Here is a 21,283-nt window from a genome sequence, read left to right as displayed (position 1 = left end):
CAGCATTTACAACTGAATATATATGCATGTATGGAGGCAAATTTAATTAGAATGCATTGTGCCCAATCTTTTCAACAATTTTAAAAGGACCATACCTTATAGGTTTCAACTTTTTACCTTCACCTTTCATCCTTTCTTTGTTGATGTATAGCCATACTTGATCACCAACTTGGAAGTGATGATCCACCCGATGCTTGTCATGGCGCATTTTGTACTTGGCCTGACTTTTCTCCAATTGATCATGCACTGCTTCATGAATCTTTTGGATTCTTTGAATGAACTTGATTGCTTTGTCAACATCTCCATGTCCATCCTCCTTAGCTTCTTCACCAAACATAAAGTCCATTGGTGATTTTGGCAGGTACCCAAAACATGTTTCAAAAGGAGATCTGCTAGCAGAAGAATGTAAGGCCCGATTGTAAGCATGTTGGACATAATGTAAGGATTCATCCCACAACTTAGGATGTTTGTTGTAATAACCTCTGAGAATATGTACCATTGTTCTGTTCACCACCTCTGTTTGCCCATCGGTTTGTGGATGAAAAGTTGTGCTCTTTTTCAACTTAGTGTCCATGAGTCCCCACAAAGTGGACCAAAACTCCCCCAGAAAGCGAGAGTCTCGATCTGAGATTATAGAAGTAGGCAACCCAAAATGAACCCACACATTTTGAAAGAACATCTGTGCAGTCTGTTCAGCAGTAACTTTCTTTTTACATGGAACAAGAATACACATTTTGCTAAATCTATCAACCACAACATACAAATAATCATGCCCTTTTCTAGACATTGGAAGTCCTCCTACAAAATCCATAGATATACTCTCCCATGGCCGAGAAGGAACTGGAAGTGGCATATACAAACCTAACTTTCTGTTGTTTGGTTTGCTTGTTGAACACATGACACAACCTTTGATGTACTTAGCAATTGTTTCATTCATTCGAGGCCAATAACAAAACCTTTGTAATTGTGCCACTATCTTACCTACACCAAAATGCCCTGAAACACAAGAAGAATGTGCTTCCCTGATCACATGCACTCTTTCTCCCTATGGTATGCACAACTTGCCAAGATGGTACAATAACCTATCATGAACATGATAATTCACTTCTTCCACCTGAGCACCATGAGTTAGTGATTCATAAACATCCTTAAAATCAGTATCTGCAGCATATTGTTCTATATAACTTTCATGTGCTAAAGAACTGTTTTGCAGAATAACTGAAGCATTCAAAGAAGGTCTTGATAACATATCAACTACTTTATTGGTGGTACCTTTCTTATATTTGATTACTAAATGGAATTGTTGCAAAAACCCCATCCATCTATAATGTTGAGACTGTTGCAACTTAGTTTGTGATTGAAGGTATTGAAGTGGTTGATGATCTATATGAATCACTGTTTCTTTGCCCATTAAATAATGTTTCCATTTTTTAACACTTTCCACTAATGCATACAATTCTTTATCATAAGTTGGATAGTTAGCAACTGCTTTAGAAAATGTTTCTGAATGAAAACAAATAGGCTTTCCTTTTTGTAATAATACTGCACCCATTGCATACCCACTAGCATCGGTTTCTATTTCAAATGGTTGTTGAAGGTCTGGTAAAGCCAAGATTGGAGCTGTAACAATTTTTTGCTTTAAAGTATCAAATGTTTTTTGTTGTTTTCCTCCCCACTGGAAGGAGACTTTAGAACTTGTTAAAGCATGAAGTGGTGATGCAATAAAAGAGAAATGAGAAATAAACTTCCTCCAATACTGAACTGCACCCAAGAAACTTCTAACTTCCGTCACATTTTGAGGTCTTGGCCACTTAACAATTACATCAATTTTAGTTGGATCTATTTTTATCTCTCCTCCTCCAACTATGTAACCAAAAAATACTAAGGAAATTTTTCCAAATTCACATTTAGAGAGTTTGAGATACAGTTTCTCTTTTTGCAACACATCAAAAACTTGTTTAACATGCTTTACATGTTCTTCCAAACTTGAACTGAAAATAAGAATATCATCCAGATAGACTATGACAAACTTATCAATAAAAGGACGAAAAACATCATTCATCACTCTCATAAAAGTTGTTGGAGCATTGCATAACCCAAACGGCATAACCAACCATTCATAAAGCCCCTGTCTAGTCTTAAATGCAGTTTTCCATATATCATTCTCTGCAATACGAATCTGATGATAACCACTTCTTAAATCCAGTTTTGTAAAGTAAACAACATTCTTTAACTGATCAAGCAAATCATCGATTCTAGGAAGAGGATACCTGTTCTTGATGGTGATTTTATTTAAGGCTCTAAAATCAACACACATTCTCCAAGTTCCGTCTTTCTTTGGGACTAATATGATCGGTGATCCACATGGAGAAGAACTAGGTCAAATAAAGCCTTTATCAACCAATTCCTGAATTTGTTTCTTAATCTCTTCATTTTCAATGACTGACATACGATACATGCCAATGTTCGGAAGAGGGGCATCAAATTGTAATTGAATCTCATGTTGTATTTCTCGTTTTGGAGGTAAACGTTTTGGTTCTTTAAAGAATTCCTTATAAGAATCTACTATTTCAACCAATTTGTCCTTAAACTGAGAATCACACCCTTGAAAAGCATCATACTTATCTTTAGGTTGTTCTTTAACAATCATGAGAATATACTTTTTACTTGAATTTATTAACCTTTTCATCTGACTGACATTGATTAAATCCAAGTTTGTCTTGATTCTGTGTGCCCTGACAATGTATTCAATTCCATCTTTAAAGAGATGATACTTATTCTCCTTTCTATGAAATATGGCATCTCTATCATAAAGATACGGACTACCCAACACAACTCCACACATATCCAAAGGAATCACATCAAGCTCAACTTCATCAACAAAATTAGTTGTAATTCCAAACCATAAATCGACACTGTTTTGTGACTTGCATCTGAGTATTTTCTTTCAACCATCCTAAAGGCTATGGTTTTGGATGATTTTTAGTTTCCAATCCCAATTTCCTTACTAGTTCCTCAGAAATTAGATTTGCTTGTGATCCACTATCGAATAATGTGTCTATCTTAGTGTGCTTGGATATGATCCTTATGTGAAACAATTCAACTCTCTTCTTTTCTTCAATCACATTATTAGATTTTGAAGAAGATGCAGAACAAGTAGAACTAGAGCTAGTTTCAGAAGGATTACTTATCAGACCCATAGCGGTAATCTTCTTTTCATCACGGAGTCAGATCCCAAATCTTGTTGGACTACAGCATTAGCTTTCAATTTACCCTTCTTCTTAAGGAACTTCTTTGGTTTAAGTTCTGGATGAAGCTTCCAACATTTGGAGTCTTCATGTCCAACCCTCTGACAATGAGTACAAGTAGGCCTTTCTCCTTCCTTCTTTGTTGTTGCCGATTTCTTCCCTTTCAACTTACTCTTTCCCTTGCCTTCTTTGGAATCTTTGTTCTCTGAATGCTTGAATGGTTTCTTTAAAAAGTTTGAATGAAAAGGTCTACCACCTGATTCAACATGAATGGCTTTTACACCCACTTCATCAAAGTCAATTGGATTAAACATCAGCAAAGTATGTTGCAAATAAGAATGCAAACTTCCAATATACTTTAACAAAGTTTCCCGTGTGTTTAATGGAACATCAAGTACTAATGCCTTTTTCCTGAATTCCTGTGTAAACTCTTGCACACTCTGTCCTTTACCTTGCCTTAAATGATGTCAATCCATTACAACTTGTTGCATATACCCTAAAGGATAGAATTGCTTTCTAAGAGTTTTAACAAACTTAGCCCATGAGGGGATAATTTTACCTTTTTGCTTCAAATTTGATTGAGTTTTACTTTCCCACTTGTTGATTTGGGGTAGCATCGGATGTGCTCTAGCCACGAAATTTGGTGGAGAAGTTGGGGCACATGAGATCTCCAATACCCAGAAAGGGTTTGGGCAGATTCTAAACAAATCAGGAGATATTAAAATAATTAATATTTTTAATGGAGTCCCTAAGTCTAAACTTAGGGAAAATAAAATATTAATGTGTATTAATATGAATCTGTGTTAGAGTGGTCCAAAAGACATGGATTAAGCCAGATCTAATCTTAGCGGTTGATTAGGGACTTAATCTCGGCTGTTGAGATGTCAACAGGAGAAGTATAAGAGGAGACTTGAAGGTCACTTGGAGAACACACCAAATGATCAGTGATTCTGTTCTCTAGAGCGGGGTTTGCTAAGAGAGATAGAATTAGTGATTGGGAGAGCAGCTGAGGGGCATTGAGTACAGAGAAACAGAGAAGGCAGAGATTGTGTCGGGAGAGCAGCGCAACAACCAAGGAGGGTGACACCGAGCCAGCAAGGGCTCACGCAGGGCCACACAGAGGTTGCAGAGCACCAGAGGGGCCATCGCAGCTGACACAGAGGCTCCCAGAGCTGACGTAGGCGCTCCTAGGGCTAACGCAGGCCAAGAAAGGCTGACGTAGGGCTAGCGTGAGACAGAGAGGGGCTGACGCAGTCCAGATTAGGCAGACACTGGGGTTGCAGGAGGAGTTTTGTGTTGAAGAGCTGCCAGAAGGAATTTTCGGGGTTTCAGCCAGGAGATTTCTCTCAAACTGTGAGGTATAGCTGCTAAGGAAATTCTCTGTTGGGTAGGCCAGTTTCGACACCCATATTGTACTCTGATATTGCTTAATAAGAAAACCCTCAGATAGTTGCACCGGTTTTCCCGCATTGGGTTTTTCCAGGGACATTGGTCCAAAAATAATGGTGTCATGTGGTGTGTTTGTTCTTGTTTCTTTTAGTTGTTGATCTGTAATATGTTGAGCATGCACTGGTGTTTATTTTCAGTATTTACTTTGTAAATAACTTGTTAAAGAAAAATAACAAGTAGGTAGGAATAAATCAAAAAAAGTGCATGAAGGGTTTCTTAACTAAGTAAACTTAGAAACTTCAACATGGTATCAGATCGTGATTGCAGATCATAGGAGGACTAAAAGACATCAGCCGAGCGGAGCAATAGCAGCAGAAAACAGTTGTCCCGAGGTGACAGAAGTTGTTTCTAGCGGCGTAGAAGCCAAGGAAGTGTGACGCAAAACCAACCAGAGCCACGCAGAAGAAGTCGAGAACTACGCAGAGCCTCAGAGAGGCCAGCATTGTTGACGCAGAGGGCTAGAGGGTTGACGCAGGGCATCCCAGGGCTGACACAGACCCATCTGGGGTGACGCAGAGCTAGCGTGGGGCAGAGAGGGGCTAACACAGTTCATAGAGAGGCAGTTGTTGGAGTCTAGAAGGCTGCAGAAATATTGCAGAGTGGAGCTGGTGAGGCACTGTAGTCAGAACAGTACCTGACAGAGCAGGGCCAGAGGAGTTGTTACCGAGGGTTTCTAGTCGAGGAACCTGGATCAGCAGTGCAGTAGCACAAGACGATCAGAGTACGGGACATCTCGACAAGTGGCAAAAGGATTTCGAGGAGGGAAAACAGGACTCAGAAAGATTCCAGAACAGAACTTCCTGACAAGAAGTGGAGACTCAGAGGAGTCGAACAGAGAACTTCCAGGAGGGAAGTAGAGGAGCGTCATGGCACTACATGGGGTAAGAGACCATGATAGGCTAGACGGAGCATCGAACTTCGTAGTCTGGAAGGCCATAATCTTATCAGTACTTGACAGGAATTGTGTCAAGAACTTCGCCTTGAAGGTTATAGTTGTCCTAGTCAACCCCAATGAAAATGAAAGGTACGAAGAGGCGATGGCGAGGGCCAAGTGCATTATCCTTGACGGGGTCAAGGATCATGTGGTACCACATATAGCCGAGAAGGAAACGGCACATGAGATGTGGGAGGCTCTCAAGAACCTGTACGAGCATACTTCTGTGCAGAGAAGAATGTTGCTCGAGAACCAGATGAGGTCGTATTAGATGAAGAAGGGTCAACAGATTGACACCTTCCTCGGAGGACTGAATGAGATCCGAGACCAGTTGACTGTTATAGGAGCAACACCGGATCAGGAGCTTATGGTGAGGATAGCCCTGAATGCTATCTCAGAAGATTGGGAAGTGTTTGTCCAGAGTATCCTGGGCAGAGGGACTCTCCTACCTTGGGACGAGATGTGGGCAGCTCTTCACCAGGAAGAGATCAGACAGCAGTCAAAGACAGGTAGCAGCAGCAAAGGGATCAAGGTCAAGCAGGAGGAGGATGTGGCCCTAGCATCTGAGGGAAAGCAGGAGAAGCGGAAGAAGAAAGATCTCTCCAAGATCAAGTGCTTCCACTGTGGGGAGATGGGTCATTATGCGACCCAGTGCCCAAGGAAGAAGAGAAAGGGAGAGTCTTCCGAGACTAAGGCAGCGCCAGCACGAGTAGAGAAGGAAGTTTTGACAAACGATGATTGTGCCATGACTGCTGTAATGACCAAACACAGTAACTAGAATCTGAAATACAGAAAGCCTGAAGAATTTAAATTTGTACTTACCTTAACTGCGGCTGATTCTGCTGGTGCTGCTGATTCTGCTGGTGATGTCGTGGCTATTTTGATCCAGTCTCCGGGAGACCAATACCACCCAGCCAGATTGAGCAAACCTAGCTGCTCAATCCAGAAAACTTCACAACAGAAGCTCTCTGTCCCTCCGTGCCCAGAACCTCAAACAGCTTAAAGCTCTTCCAATGGATAATTAACTTCCTCCTGGTTTTCTCCTGGTGAATTTCTGCTCCTGGTTCTTTCTGCTCCTCTCTTGTTTTCCCCCCCTTCTCTCGGTTCAGCCCTCTACTTTTTATCTACGGGCCTGGCGGTGGCCGCCCTCCCACTTGCAGCCACCGCCTTCCACGCATTGATGGCTCTCAGATATTTTCCTACTGTCCTCTGCGCTCTGTAATAAATATTCAGTTGGTTGGACGCGTCCTCATTAATGGATCCTTTAATGATTTAGTTTTTAGGTATGCTAGCATAGGTTGTGTTTCACGCTTAGCATATGTATATAAGTTCAGCCATATATCTTTATAACCTTTAAGTTATATATATATATATATATATATATATATCATAAAGTTCCATTATATAGTATATATAAAATTTATTTATAAAGTACAATTATGTAATTTGTAAATTTAATATATATATATTATAAAGTTTAATTATACATTTTATAAAATTTTAACTTATATATGTTTATAAATTTAAATTTTATTTATAAAGCTTAACACATTTATTGCTTCAATTTCATCACATTTGTTTTATTATAAAGTTTAAAACTTTATATTATGGATCAATTTAGCTGGGTCGTTACATACACCCCCCCTTCTGAGAACTTCGTCCCGAAGTTTAGAGTTTTAGGTTCAAGGTTTTAATGGACATGACCTTTTCTATCCAGGTCCCCAAGCTATTCAAAATCATCCTATCCTTCCTAATCTCTTCCGCTCCCATCCTATCCGTCCTCTACTGGAGTATGCTGTGGCGTCAGTTTCACTGATCTAACCATTCATAACTCTAAGGTGACAGCGTCGGTTATACCGACCTGATTCTCAGTAGGCATCCGACAGTCATCATCACACGTCTAGGGGAGCGTGACTCGCACAGTCCTCCCATGACTCCAGGGTTCGGAGGATAAACGGTGGGTAACACCTCCACCCCTCCCAATAGAATTAGGGCTACTACCCTATCATCGGATCACTTTGAGCTTTAATTGTTCTGAGGTTCTGTCGTCACGTGGTCATCCCGGTAACTGTGTATTACCTGCAATCAGACGCTTATCCATGCATTCGTAAAATGTGCATCAGCATATTCAAAATAACTCACATATTATTCCCTTATGAATTCACCTATGATACTATAATACAACATATTGTGCCATATTCCATGCATGTCTTTTGACGTTCATCTAGAATGTATTCACTTCCTGATCTCTATCCCATTGATCATATTTGACAAAATAAATAAATCCGATCTATAAATAAATGTCTTTACTTTAACAACTATAATTCAGTAAAATGAACCACATATATCATTTTGGTATCCATGTACCAGCAGAAATTTAAACATATATTATGCCATAAAGTTTCATGTTTATCCATAATCATTCAAAATGTTTCTGAGTCTCTGACTGTAGTGAAGTAAATATATACTAAACATAGTGTAAGGTTCTTCAAAATGGACATAAATTAGGGTATCTCTGACATATGTCCTCTGTATCTTCCCAAGTTGCTGATCCAGGACTATACTTGTCCCATTGGACCTTAACTTGGTCCACCAGACGGTTCCTCAGCTGTCGAACTCTACGTTCCAGTATACGTAACGGTTCGACCGTTATGACTCCCTCGTCCGATACCTGCAATTCTTTCCACTGGAGGTTATGATATAGATCAGCTATATAATGTCTTAATACAGAAACATGAAATACATTATGAATTCTATGAGGGTGAGGTGGCAGGGCAAGACGATAGGCAACAGGTCCAACTCTTTCCACGACTTTAAACAGTCCTATAAATCGGGGTGACAACTTTGTCCCTTTTCCGAATCAAATAGTACTTTTATTTGGTTTGATGCGGATGAAGACTTGATCCCCTACTTCATACCTCCTATCAATTCGGTGAGTATCAGCATAACTCTTTTGTCTATCCTGTGCTTCCTTTAATCGCTGCCTAATTTGTCTGACCTGAGCTTCCATTTCATGGATTAATTCTGGTCCTATTATCACTCGATCTTCTAACCTGTCCCAACTTAACGGTGTTCTGCAAGGTCTGCCATATAAAGCTTCAAACGGAGGCATCCCAATCGAACTGTGGTAACTGTTGTTGTATGCGAATTCGACTAAGGGTAAATACTTTTCCCAGTGTGATTGCTGATCCATCACATACATTCGCAACATGTCTTCAAGTACTTGATTTACTCTTTCAGTTTGCCCATCAGTCTCAGGATGGTAAGCAGTGCTTAAATTTAGCTGAGTACCTAAGGTTGTTTGCATGCAAGTCCAGAATCTGGAAGTGAATCGCGAATCTCTGTCAGATATAATCTTCTTAGGTACTCCATGAAATCTGATAATTTCATTTATGAATACTCGAGCTACGTCAGCAACATCGTAAGTATCTCTTACCGGAATGAAATGGGCGCTTTTTGTTAATTTATCCACCACTACCAGAATGGCATTATGTCTTTGAGAAGTAAGAGGTAGTCCAGTGATAAAATCCATAGAAATGGTCTCCCATTTAGACATAGGAATGTCGTGGGGTTGTAAGAGGCCCGCTGGGTGACAATGATCTGCCTTTACTTGCTGACATTCCAAACATTTTGCAACAAATTGAGTGATATCTCGCTTCATGCCTGCCCAAAAGAAGAGTTTCTTGGTATCCGCATACATTCTCCCTACTCCAAGATGAGCACAATATACTGCTTTGTGGGCTTCCCCAAGGATGGTATTACGAAGATCTTTATCATCAGGAATGTACATCCTTCCATGGAATCGTAGGATCCCATCGCTTTCTAATTCATAACCCTCAAATTTAGATTCTTTTGCCTTAATTCCCTCAAGACTTGCCCTCACCTTTAAATACCAGCTGTCTTTTATAAGATGATCCAGTACTTGTTGTCTTAAATCCACTTTAATGGGTATGAGAGAAAATATCCTGGGTCTTCTGCTTAAAGCATCGGCTACTACATTTTCTTTTCCCTTAATATATGATATTCCGAAGTCATATTCACTTAGGAATTCAGTCCATCGCCTTTGCCTGGCATTTAAGTCTCTTTGGGTGAACAAATATTGTAGACTTTGATGGTCGCTTTTAAGTGTAAAATTTCGTCCCACCAGATAGTGTCTCCAAATCTTTAAAGCTAGCATTACAGCGGCCAATTCTAAATCGTGAGTAGCATAGAGTTCTTCATGAGGTTTTAGCTTTCTGGAAGCATAAGCTATCACTCCCTTATCCTGCATCAACACTGCACCCAGCCCTTGCTTGGATGCATCAGTACACACCGTGAAGTCTTTGCCCATATCAGGGACTCTTAGGATTGGTGCACTGGTGAGTAGTCTTTTGAGTTCAGAGAATGCTTTATTACATTCCTCGGTCCACTCATACTTAACACCTTTACGCTGAAGGGTTGTGATTGGCTTTGCGATTTTGGAGAATCCCTCCACAAATCTCCGGTAATAACCAGCTAAACCCATAAAGCTTCGTATCTCATGTGCATTTTTCGGTATTGGCCATTCCATGATCGCTTTTACCTTCTCAGGATCTACTGAAATCCCTTCACCTGATATGATGTCACCCAAATAATGAATCTTTTCCTGAAAAAAAGAACACTTGGATAGTTTTCCATATAACTAACGTTCTCTAAGGCAGGACAATACTAGCCGCAAATGCTCTTCATGTTCTTCATTCTTGGAATAGATGAGAATATCATCTAAAAAGACTTGTACAAATTTATCAAGATACTGACGGAAAACACTGTTCATAAGATTCATGAATACGGCTGGCGCATTTGTTAACCCAAATGGTACCACAGTAAATTCATAGTGCTCAAAACGTGTCCGGAATGCAGTCTTAGAGATTCATTTTCAGAAATCCTTAGCTGATGATACCCTGATCAAAGATCAATTTTTGAAAAGACAGCAGCTCCTTTCATTTGATCGAAAAGATCATCGATTCGCGGCATAGGGTATTGATTCTTTACTGTAGCTCGATTCAGGTCTCGATAGTCTATGCATAATCTTAAGGATCCATCTTTCTTCTTCACAAAAATTACGGGAGCGCCCCAAGGTGAGGTACTGGGCCGAATAAGCCCTATATCGAGTAGTTCCTTCAACTGGATTTGCAATTCCTGAAGTTCTGGAGCTGTCATTCTATAAGGCGTTTTAGAGATCGGTTGGGTACCTGGCTTTAATTCAATAGTGAGATCCAATTCTCTTACCGGGGGTAATCCAGGTAGTTCCTTTGGAAATACATCCGAGAACTCGGCTAACACCGGATATTGTTCTAAGGATGGCCCTTTGAATGAAATACAGAGACGACAGCCTGTAGAGGGTTTTTTTTTTTTTTTAAATCAATTTCATTCTTTATATACCAGAACAGCAAATTGTGGCCTGTAAGGTCGAAAAGGGTTTGAACAACACCCTCTGATACCATCTGTAATGACCAAACACAGTAACTAGAATCTGAAATACAGAAAGCCTGAAGAATTTAAATTTGTACTTACCTTAACTGCGGCTGATTCTGCTGGTGCTGCTGCTGATTCTGCTGGTGATGTCGTGGTTATTTTGATCCAGTCTCCGGGAGACCAATACCACCCAGCCAGATTGAGCAAACCTAGCTGCTCAATCCAGAAAACTTCACAACAGAAGCTCTCTGTCCCTCCGTGCCCAGAACCTCAAACAGCTTAAAGCTCTTCCAATGGATAATTAACTTCTTCCTGGTTTTCTCCTGGTGAGTTTCTGCTCCTGGTTCTTTCTGCTCCTCTCTTGTTTTCCCCCCCTTCTCTCGGTTCAGCCCTCTCCTTTTTATCCATGGGCCTGGCGGTGGCCGCCCTCCTACTTGCAGCCACCGCCTTCCACGCATTGATGGCTCTCAGATATTTTCCTACTGTCCTCTGCGCTCTGTAATAAATATTCAGTTGGTTGGACGCGTCTTCATTAATGGATCCTTTAATGATTTAGTTTTTAGGTATGCTAGCATAGGTTGTGTTTCACGCTTAGCATATGTATATAAGTTCAACCATATATCTTTATAACCTTTAAGTTATATATATATATATATATATATATATATATATATCATAAAGTTCCATTATATAGTATATATAAAATTTATTTATAAAGTACAATTATGTATTTTGTAAATTTAATATATATATATTATAAAGTTTAATTATACATTTTATAAAATTTTAACTTATATATGTTTATAAATTTAAATTTTATTTATAAAGCTTAACACATTTATTGTTTCAATTTCATCACATTTGTTTTATTATAAAGTTTAAAACTTTATACTATGGATCAATTTAGCTGGGTCGTTACAACTGCACATGCACCACTTGAGTGGAAGTGGGGAGACATCGAGCTGTATTCAAGAGGACTACAGGCGATGAGGGGCAGGATCCTTGAGGTACCCAGCCTCTTGGATTAGACCTTGCTACGAGGGCCCCGACGAGGAGTAACAGGACTGACTAAGTGGGTAGAGACGGAAGCAGATGGAGCGGCAGAGAGAGCTACAGTGCAGGAGTCCCGAGACAGCGCAGAGCTAGCAGGCTACAACAGTGCGAGAGGCACAGGAGTGTTGCACCAGTGTAGGAAGTCACAGCGAGGTGTGCAATGGTGCAAGATGCAGGGAGTTGTTGTAGCAGCGCAGAGGCTAGAGGGAGCACTTGTCAGCAGCAGAGGGAGCTTCAGCATCAGTGGGTGTTTCTAGCCCAACAAGGAGGTCAGTTGGGAGATCAATTACTTACCTCTCAGTAACTGAGTTGCAGTGCAGCAATGGGCAGCACGATGCAACATGATGAGAAGAGGTGCAGTGCAGATGCAGCGTTGAGAGGAAGGACCAGCAGCAGCACGGATGCAGAGGGAGTTGTCATACAAATGCAGCAGTGGCAGTGGTAGAACCATGGGCAGCAGTACAAGATGCAGCAGTGCAAAGGATGTTGGGCAGGAAGGCCTAACATCAGCACAGGTACCGATGCCAGATGATCAAAGTAATACTCAGTGAGGAGTATTGCTAGAGCACAGTCCTCGCTAAGAGGGAGTGTTGATTTGGGGTAGCATCGGATGTGCTCTAGCCACGAAATTTGGTGGAGAGGTTGGGGCACGTGAGATCTCCAATACCCAGAAAGTGTTTGGGCAAATTCTAAACAGATCAGGAGATATTAAAATAATTAATATTTTTAATGGAGTCCCTAAGTCTAAACTTAGGGAAAATAAAATATTAATGTGTATTAATATGAATCTGTGTTAGAGTGGTCCAAAAGACATGGATCAAGCCAGATCTAATCTTAGTCGTTGATTAGGGACTTAATCTCGGCCGTTGAGATGTCAACAGGAAAAATATAAGAGGAGGCTTGAGGGTCACTTGGAGAACACCCCAGATGATCAGTCATTCTATTCTCTAGAGCAGGGTTTGCTAAGAGAGATAGAATCAGTGATTGGAAGAGCAGCTGAGGGGCATTGAGTACAGAGAAACAGAGAAGGCAGAGATTGTGCCGGGAGAGCAACGCAGCAGCCAAGGAGGGTGACGCAGAGCCAACAAGGGCTGACGCAGGGCCACGCAGAGGCTGCAGAGCACCAGAGGGGCCAGCGCAGCTAACGTAGAGGCTCCCAGAAATGACGCAGGGCCTCCTGGGGCTGACACAGGCCAAGAAAGGCTGACACAGGGCCAGCATGGGACAGAGAGGGGTCGATGCAATCCAAATTGAGCAGACACTGGGGTTGCAGGAGGAGTTTTGTGTTGAAGAGTTGCCGGAAGGAATTTTCGGGGTTTCAGCTAGGAGATTTCTCTCAAACTATGAGGTATAGCTGCTAAGGAAATTTTCTGTTGGGTAGGCCAGTTTCGGCACCCAGATTGTACTCTGATATTGCTTAATAAGAAAACCCTCAGATAGCTGCATCGATTTTCCCGCATTGGGTTTTTCTGGGGACATTGATCTCTTATCATGTGGTGTGTTTGTTCTTGTTTCTTTTAGTTGTTGATCTGTAATATGTTGAGCATGCACTGGTGTTTATTTTCAGTATTTACTTTGTAAATAACTTGTTAAATAAAAATAACAAGTAGGTAGGAATAAATCAGAAAACGTGCATGAAGGGTTTCTAAACTAAGTAAACTTAGAAACTTCAACACCACCAAATCAAAGTTATTCCTCCCATTCTAAGTGTAGCTAACTGAATTTTTGCAAAATCATCAACAACATTTTGAATTCTACAATACACCTCAATTTGCTTTATCCAGTTATCTAACTTTTCGGGATTCATTTCACCATCATATATTAGCAACTCAAACTTAACATCCAGCTTCAAAAAAAGAGATTTCTTTCGCTTCTTTTGTGAGTCTGAATTTGAACTTGAATGATAAGAGAATAAAGAAGACGACGACGAAGATGGAGGAGAAGGAGGTCCATTACCATCAGCTTTTTCGTTGCCCTTTTTCTCATTCGTGCCTTTAGAAGATGAAGTAGTATCTCTAGTCTTCTTGTCTTCATAAATCTCTACAATCATGCTTTGCATATTAAGAAACATTTGCTGAAATTGCTCCTTGCCAACGACCTTTGTTTCAGGAACTTCTCCTTCATTTGACTCTCCCATCTTCAACTTTTGAGAGACTTTCCTCTTTCCAATCTCTGGATTTATCTTCTCAAGTTTCCCTTCTCCACGTCGCAACCTAGATCTAGTCAACATTCACATTGGAAAATATCCTGCTTATACATGATCAACCTTGCTCTAATACCAAAATATGATCCAAAAACAGCAGAATTGACTATTTGCTCAATTTCACCAAATATTAACTAAGTTTGTCTTTAAGTGATTAAATGAGGAAAATTGATTTTTAAGTGCCTTAAACTCAAAAAATTGAAATCTGAAAACAACCATGAACAACATAAATAAGAAGCAAACACAAAAAATTTGATGACGGAGTTCGTCCCTCCTAGACTACGTCTCTAGGTCCGCTTCTAATGGGTGTTCGATGTATTGAAAATGCTCAAAAAGTCTCTTTACATCAAAATTCACCATTCTGGAATCTGCTCATAGGCATCAATGGCTACTGTCAACTGATAGGCCTCAACCTCAACTTCCCAATGCAACTTTCAGATTACAAAAAGGCCCAATATTGGCCGAGATATGCCTCAAAAGGCATTTACAGGCACTGTTCAAAACAATTACAGATTCAACTCCTTTTAACTGCCTTCGCATCGGCACAGTGGCAAAACCTTTTAAATAACCCACAAGAGGTCCCAGTGTCAAACCCACAGGCCTCCCGGGATTTGATTGGTAATACATAGTATAAGGTTACAACCATATTGTTAATCAAAAGTTCAATTAACCTCCCGGCGCTTTATTTAACATATTGTTTTAGACTTTGGATAAATATAAATCTCCCGCGCCATATGTATTGTGACACATGGTTCATATCTTTGGAGTTGGCATAACCATATATCATATATGGTATATGATATGGTTCATATAATAATAAACCGGTGGTGTGGTATATATTTTCGACATATGGTTTTAACATTAATCCCACGCCATCCAAGATTTGTTAACCTTGGAATATAATTATAACAATAGTCTCGCGTGATATGTGGAAACTTCGCACCATAACTGTGGTGCCAGATATATTACCGTTGACATTTTGTTTGACTGCACCAAGTTTGGCATTGGTGTTTGGTATTGGCGTTAAAACGATCCACGGGTTTGGTGAACCGCCGAATATGGCGGGCTCCGCCAACCCTTCCCCCACATGTCAAAAATATAAAGTTTACATATAACATCCGCCTTTTGTATAACAAAGCCAATCTGTGGTCCATTGGTAATGTTTTGAGCCCACTGCCCAGTGGTCGCGGGTTCGACCCACACCTCCTCCGCCTGGTTTGACTTGTGTGATGCGTTGACCCTACTGCCATGTGCCTGTCTCTAGTGTTGCCACTTGGCCTTCTCTAGGACTACCACTTGGCTTGCTCTGGCCCATTTTTTTGTCTGTTTAGGAAAAACTTCAAAACGTGTTTTCTCCCTCATACGGAGGCCATTTTGAAAACCGAATATACCACTGGAATCAACGCGACAAGCTCTTCTACTTGGCAGTGGTTTCATGAGCAAATGAGACTGTTGAATTTTGAGCATTTTGAAGATCCTCCTGGATCATTGATGTCTAGCATATATGTCTCGTAAGTAGATTCAGGGATTTGATATCAAAAGCTTGAATGTTTTGATGCTTCCATTGTATTGACGTAATTAACTTCATGCTTCTATATATTTTTATTTGGTTGTACTTGCGATTAAAGTTTTGCAGGTACATAATCTTCAAGATGTTGAAGATGTTCGTATAAAACATGATGAAGGAAGTTACATGAATAAGATGACTTTGATGTTATAAGCTGAGGAAGAGACCAGCGAAGGGTGTTTAGGGGTTGTTGTTCAGTGAAGTAGGGTTGTCAAGTTGATATTTGTGAAGGTTGTTCAGTGATGGAGGTTTGAACAAAACGTTTAGAGGTTGATAAGTACAATGAACTGAACAAAATTGTCCATTGTGAGCAATGGAGTGTACAAGGCAATCAAGGAGGCATTTCCCTATGAGTTGAGGAGGCAAAGGATAGCCGATACAGAGGACTAATGGAGTTGATATTCTATGGACAACAATACTGAAAGGGCTGATTGAAAATGGATCTCAACCAACAAGTTGTGAGTTTTGTCTTTGATTTGTTGGGCAGATTGAAGGTCTAAAGGAGGTGACCTCAAGCCCTATTGTATTATAGTTGTATCAGGTTTCATAAAGGGCATGATCCCTAGTAAGGGAATCCTATGATTGTTTATTGAAGGACTAATAAAACAAGTTTGGGGCCACATATATATCTGTGTACTTTATCATTTCACTGTTGTTATATTTCCAACGTGCAAATTTGTTTTGCTTGAACACTACTAGTGTGTTTGTGTCCTAAGTCTAGCCATAGTCTAGACCTAGAGGTGTAAGGGAATTTCAACAGTGGCAAGCAAAGCATTTCACTTTGCTAGCATCGAACTTCTTTTTATTGCCCTTCAAGGTAACTCCTCCAATGGAGCCTTTCTTGGCCTCTCCCTTGCCCTTAGAGGTTAGGGCCAAGTTCTCTTCCTCCTCACAGTTCTTTTGAGCTCCATGCTGAGACCCTTCCTGGATCTCCTCCTTTGTGAATTCATCCCACAGCCTTTCCCAGGTTGGAAGATGCTCTCATCCCACAATGAAATTTACAAATACATCCCATTGCTCTGTAAATCCATCGAAGCCTATATGTACCAATTTAGAATCAGGGACTATGTACCTTACAACTGCCATCTCAACTCACAATTACGTGAGCTTGGTAAGGTAGGAAGCCACTTTCTTTCCCTTGGACATCCTGCTATCGTGGAGCTTATCCTTTAGGACCATCTTCCAATTTTGGTTTTCACAATGGTACAGTTTGGTGAGTGCATCCCACATCTCTTTAGCATTATTTTTCTCAGACAGATGGGGAATCAAGTGATCTTTCAACCCGTCCAAGATGATCCGTTGTGCCCTTGCTTCTTTCACCTCAGTCAATAGGATCTAACACTGCAACAACCAATGTGGAGTTAGCAAAGCTCCACAACTTATTCTCCTTAAAAATAGTTGTGATCCGGACATTCCACTAAATATAGTTTGAGGCTGCTTCTAACCTATCTTCACACCCAACATCGGTTTCCATGGTAAATCAAACCCTTGAATAATTGTTTGCTAAAAACCCTAGAAAGACCATGAACCTCTTTGAGCTTGAACCTGTGCAACACTTGAATTTCTTTCAGAGGCTTAGCTCTAATACCATGTTATTTTTCTCTAAGCCCAACAAAATGATTAACGTGCCAATAAATTTGTATCACCATAATTTTATTTTTTCTTAAAACCTACAAATCTAAAATCTAAAATCTACACACAATTAACACAAATGAACTTCTAACAAATTATGCACAGCAGAAACATGAAATCCAAGCACATACACTTTTTACATCGCTAAATAACAGCAGCAGATCTAGAAAATGTACGGCGAAGAATGGCCACAAAAATCATCACTCTCTCCTCTACAATGGTATGGCCTGAATTACGACATCTCTCTAGCAAAGTACAGCCCCTTTTCTTCAGTAGATCTCAGCACAGGTTCAGCCTCTCCTCCAATAGGAAAGGCTCCAATACTCGGCCTCTCTCTCCTACAAGCATGGCCTAGGGTTTGGCCCCTCTCTCGTTGCTCAGTACGGCCAGGCAACGGCCCCTCTTTCTTTGAACAAGACAGCCCTCTCTCTTAGATACTCAACCTTCCTTCTTCTCACCCAAATCGGCCCTCTTCTCTCTCATTCGATGTGATCTCTTAATGTGTCCTTCACCAACTTCCACAATTTATAACTTCTCTCATAACCCTATTTCCTCCTTGAGATCTTCAAAATCCAAAATTTGATCTTTATCACTTTCTTATTAATTTCCAAAGTTATAAACTTTAGAAATCTGGGATACAATGTCAATAATAACTAATAATTATCATGTTTTTCCTAAGTTAGGACTTGGGAAAAATCAAAGAATGCCAAAATAAGTATATTTTCAAGATATCTTCCACATGCCTGGACACAGCCTATGCAGAGACACCTATCCGAGCTAAAATTTTAACAATATGATACTATATTCTAGTTGCAGCTTCCTGGAAAATAAGTGATGGAAATTATCTCACTGTAAAAACCTTTTCTCAAAGCAATTACCCCAATAGAAACAAGGACACTTGACAATCAGTTCAGCAGAGACGTGGATATGAGACTATGTTCTAGTTGTAGATTCCTGTAAAATAAGTGGTGGAAATTACCCCACCAGAAACATCTTTTCTCAAGGCAGCCTTGTGGATATATCTCCACCATCCATGGCTACATTGCACACGATTGCAAACTAATCCCAGAAGCATGTGCCTAAATAAACAGTCCAGCCAAGGTAATTCCTTGAAGCTTATGTATAAATACTAAATAGACGTCAATGTGAAGCATAATAAACTATTGTATCATAACATATATACATTCTCAAACCATGTAAATTTGGTCAAGTAAATAGAAACAGGTTGTTCATTTGCTAACTGTCTGAATGCTGCTGTGTAGTAAATATAAAGACAATTTCTGAAAGGCTGATAGGCAAGTCTGTTTAACAGCAACAGCCTAGTCTAAATTCAAACAGCCAGCTTGATTGTAACTGGTGAACACCCTGAAATAAAACTGCACATCAGGGTATGTATACACATCTAGTTCTGCTATTACTTATTTTACTGTTCTGTAGATATAATACAAATGAAGTTAACACTCATTCATGCCTTGATGTCAGTACTACAATGCAATGGAGACTCACAAATACAGCAAATAGGTCATTATTGAGCTCAGAAGCGCTTAAGAATCCAAAATGATTGGGATGGGAGATCAGAAAAGAATATGTCATGTAGATCTGTCTAAAGGCCAGAAGTACAATATGTAATAAAGCAGAGGTAGAAGAATGTTTGGAGATATTCTATAGCTGAGCATATAAACTCATTTTCAACATTAAAGTAGTCACTAACATCAGTGTTAAGCTAGCAATACACAACACCTGCTGAAGCACAACATGGGTAAAGAAAGAGTATAGAAACCATTACACAAATCCAAATCAGAAACTACTAGAAATCATACCTGCAAGGCAAAGAATCATCAACCTGCCAGAGTGAAGGCCCGGCAGAAGATGCACTCAGAACTGTCCTTCCACTATACTCACTATTCATGACCCTTGAGCATGCAACTGAGTGCAATGTATGAATTGGCTGCGGGGCCAGACCTTTGATGGAATTTACGGGTGATGATGTCATTCGCAAATCAAAAATTAGGAGCATTCCATTCTGCATTTTATTCATTGGAAAAACCAATTGGTGATATTATCATATAGGCAACTGCTATCTATCATCAAAGTGGACATTTTGTCAAAAAAACAATTACAAAATATGAAGAAATGTCAAACTATATCATCCAATTCATTTATTGTTTGATGATATTCTAACATCTTCAAATAAAATCATAATGGAGCTGTTATACAGACCTGTAAACCAGCATAAACTCTGTTTGGATCATTGGAGTCCCATGCACATGACCATGCCGGATTCTATAAACACCCAATTCATAAAAGAATCTGCAGTTAATACCAAGTTTTGATTGCCAGTTTATTTAAAAATCATTAAGGAATGAAGCATCCTATCAGGGATTCCTGTTATTCAAAACTCTGATAATATATCAAATATGATAAGTTATACCATCACCCCATCCCATCCCACCTACGTCTGTATCATACCAATCCCAACACACACACATGCACATACATACATGCAAGCACCCATCACTGATAAGTTATGCATCTGACATTGCCCAACATTTCCAATCACAAAATTCTCACCATGTTATGACTCTTGCTAATTGGCAATCACAATGAGACAAACCCCAACATTCTAATAATTGGCAATCATGACAAACTAAAGACAAAAAAATCCATGCATAGTTACAGAACTGGGCTAAGTTGAATAGCTAGACTAGACCGCTAAACCAGGTCAGTTTGACTGAACAGATTCAGTTTGGTTCTGGACCAACCAGACTTAGCAAAGTCCAGTCAAACAGATAAGACCTGAGTTTAACCAATTAGTTATAGAAAAACTCAGCTAGGGCTGACAGGTCAACTCCTGGGCCTTATTTATAAAGGACGACAAGGCCATATCTCTTTCATTTTTCACTTATTTCCCCTTCTGTCTTTTGAGCAGGTTTGTGCACTAGCCTACGAGGGTTTTTCAAGTACAATGAGATAGAGACCTATGCTTGGGCCTCAAACAATGATGATATATGTATTATATATGATGTCAACTGACTTCAGAGTTGACATCAGATTTGACAATGGATACTTTGTTTATCTGGTTCCATGCTGAATTTCATCCATGATCACATGATATACTTCGTTATACAAATACAATTTTGGGATTCCAAAAAAGCCAAAAATGCAAGTGTGTTAAAATTGCATTGTATAGTAATATTTCGAAGTCTAACCAGTGTTTTAAAAACCGTTTTTAAAAACCGGTTACCGGTCTAACCGGCCAGTTAGCAAGCCCGCCGGTCCAAACCGGCCAAAAAACCCGGTTTAAATTCTGATTTCTCCATTTTTTTGCCCTAACCGGTGAAAACTGTCCGGTTTAGGACGGAACCGGCCGGTTTGTAACAAACCGGCCGGTTCTGTCCTAAACCGGCCGGTTTGTAACAAACTGGCCGGTTCTGTCCTAAACCGGCCGGTTTTAGGCACACCCACCATAAAGTTAAAAAAAGCATATTTTTGACTGTGTTTGAGGGGTTTTGGGGGGGAACTAAGGGTGTTTCAACCCTAACAATGTTGGCAATTAATGGTAATGTTAAATTCTTAAAGTAAAAGTGACATTTCCTTTAATTTTCATTTTCATCCTTTTACTTAAATTTTTAACATTACCATGAAATGACTCAGGACGTTTGAGAGTGGTTTCGACCTCATTGGATTTCATATGGAGAAACTAGAATTTTAGATTTCACTCAAAATTCAGCAGACTTAATGGTTTTCAGGATTTCATGGTTTGG

At 40.0% G+C, this 21,283-nt stretch overlaps 1 protein-coding gene across 1 annotated transcript in view; it reads right to left on the bottom strand.

Annotated features, from left to right (window-relative positions):
• The window catches only part of LOC149237649 (uncharacterized), a 175,553-nt gene that overhangs the window by 25,917 nt on the left and 128,353 nt on the right, over positions 1-21,283 (bottom strand). Inside the window, exons 13-14 of the mRNA XM_089372735.1 lie at positions 19,740-19,802; positions 19,340-19,542 (exon numbers count right to left, since the gene is read on the bottom strand). Of these exons, the coding sequence (XP_089228861.1) occupies positions 19,340-19,542; positions 19,740-19,802 (266 nt within the window). The remainder of the gene's footprint in view (positions 1-19,339; positions 19,543-19,739; positions 19,803-21,283) is intronic.

Source organism: Pinus tabuliformis, chromosome 8 (genome assembly GCF_031772625.1).
Source record: "Pinus tabuliformis cultivar Carrire ecotype Pingquan chromosome 8, CPIR1, whole genome shotgun sequence".
In the NCBI taxonomy this organism is placed as follows: domain Eukaryota; kingdom Viridiplantae; phylum Streptophyta; class Pinopsida; order Pinales; family Pinaceae; genus Pinus; species Pinus tabuliformis.
The sequence above is the reverse complement of the archived record's forward strand: the minus strand, read 5'-3'. Positions and strand labels throughout refer to the sequence as shown.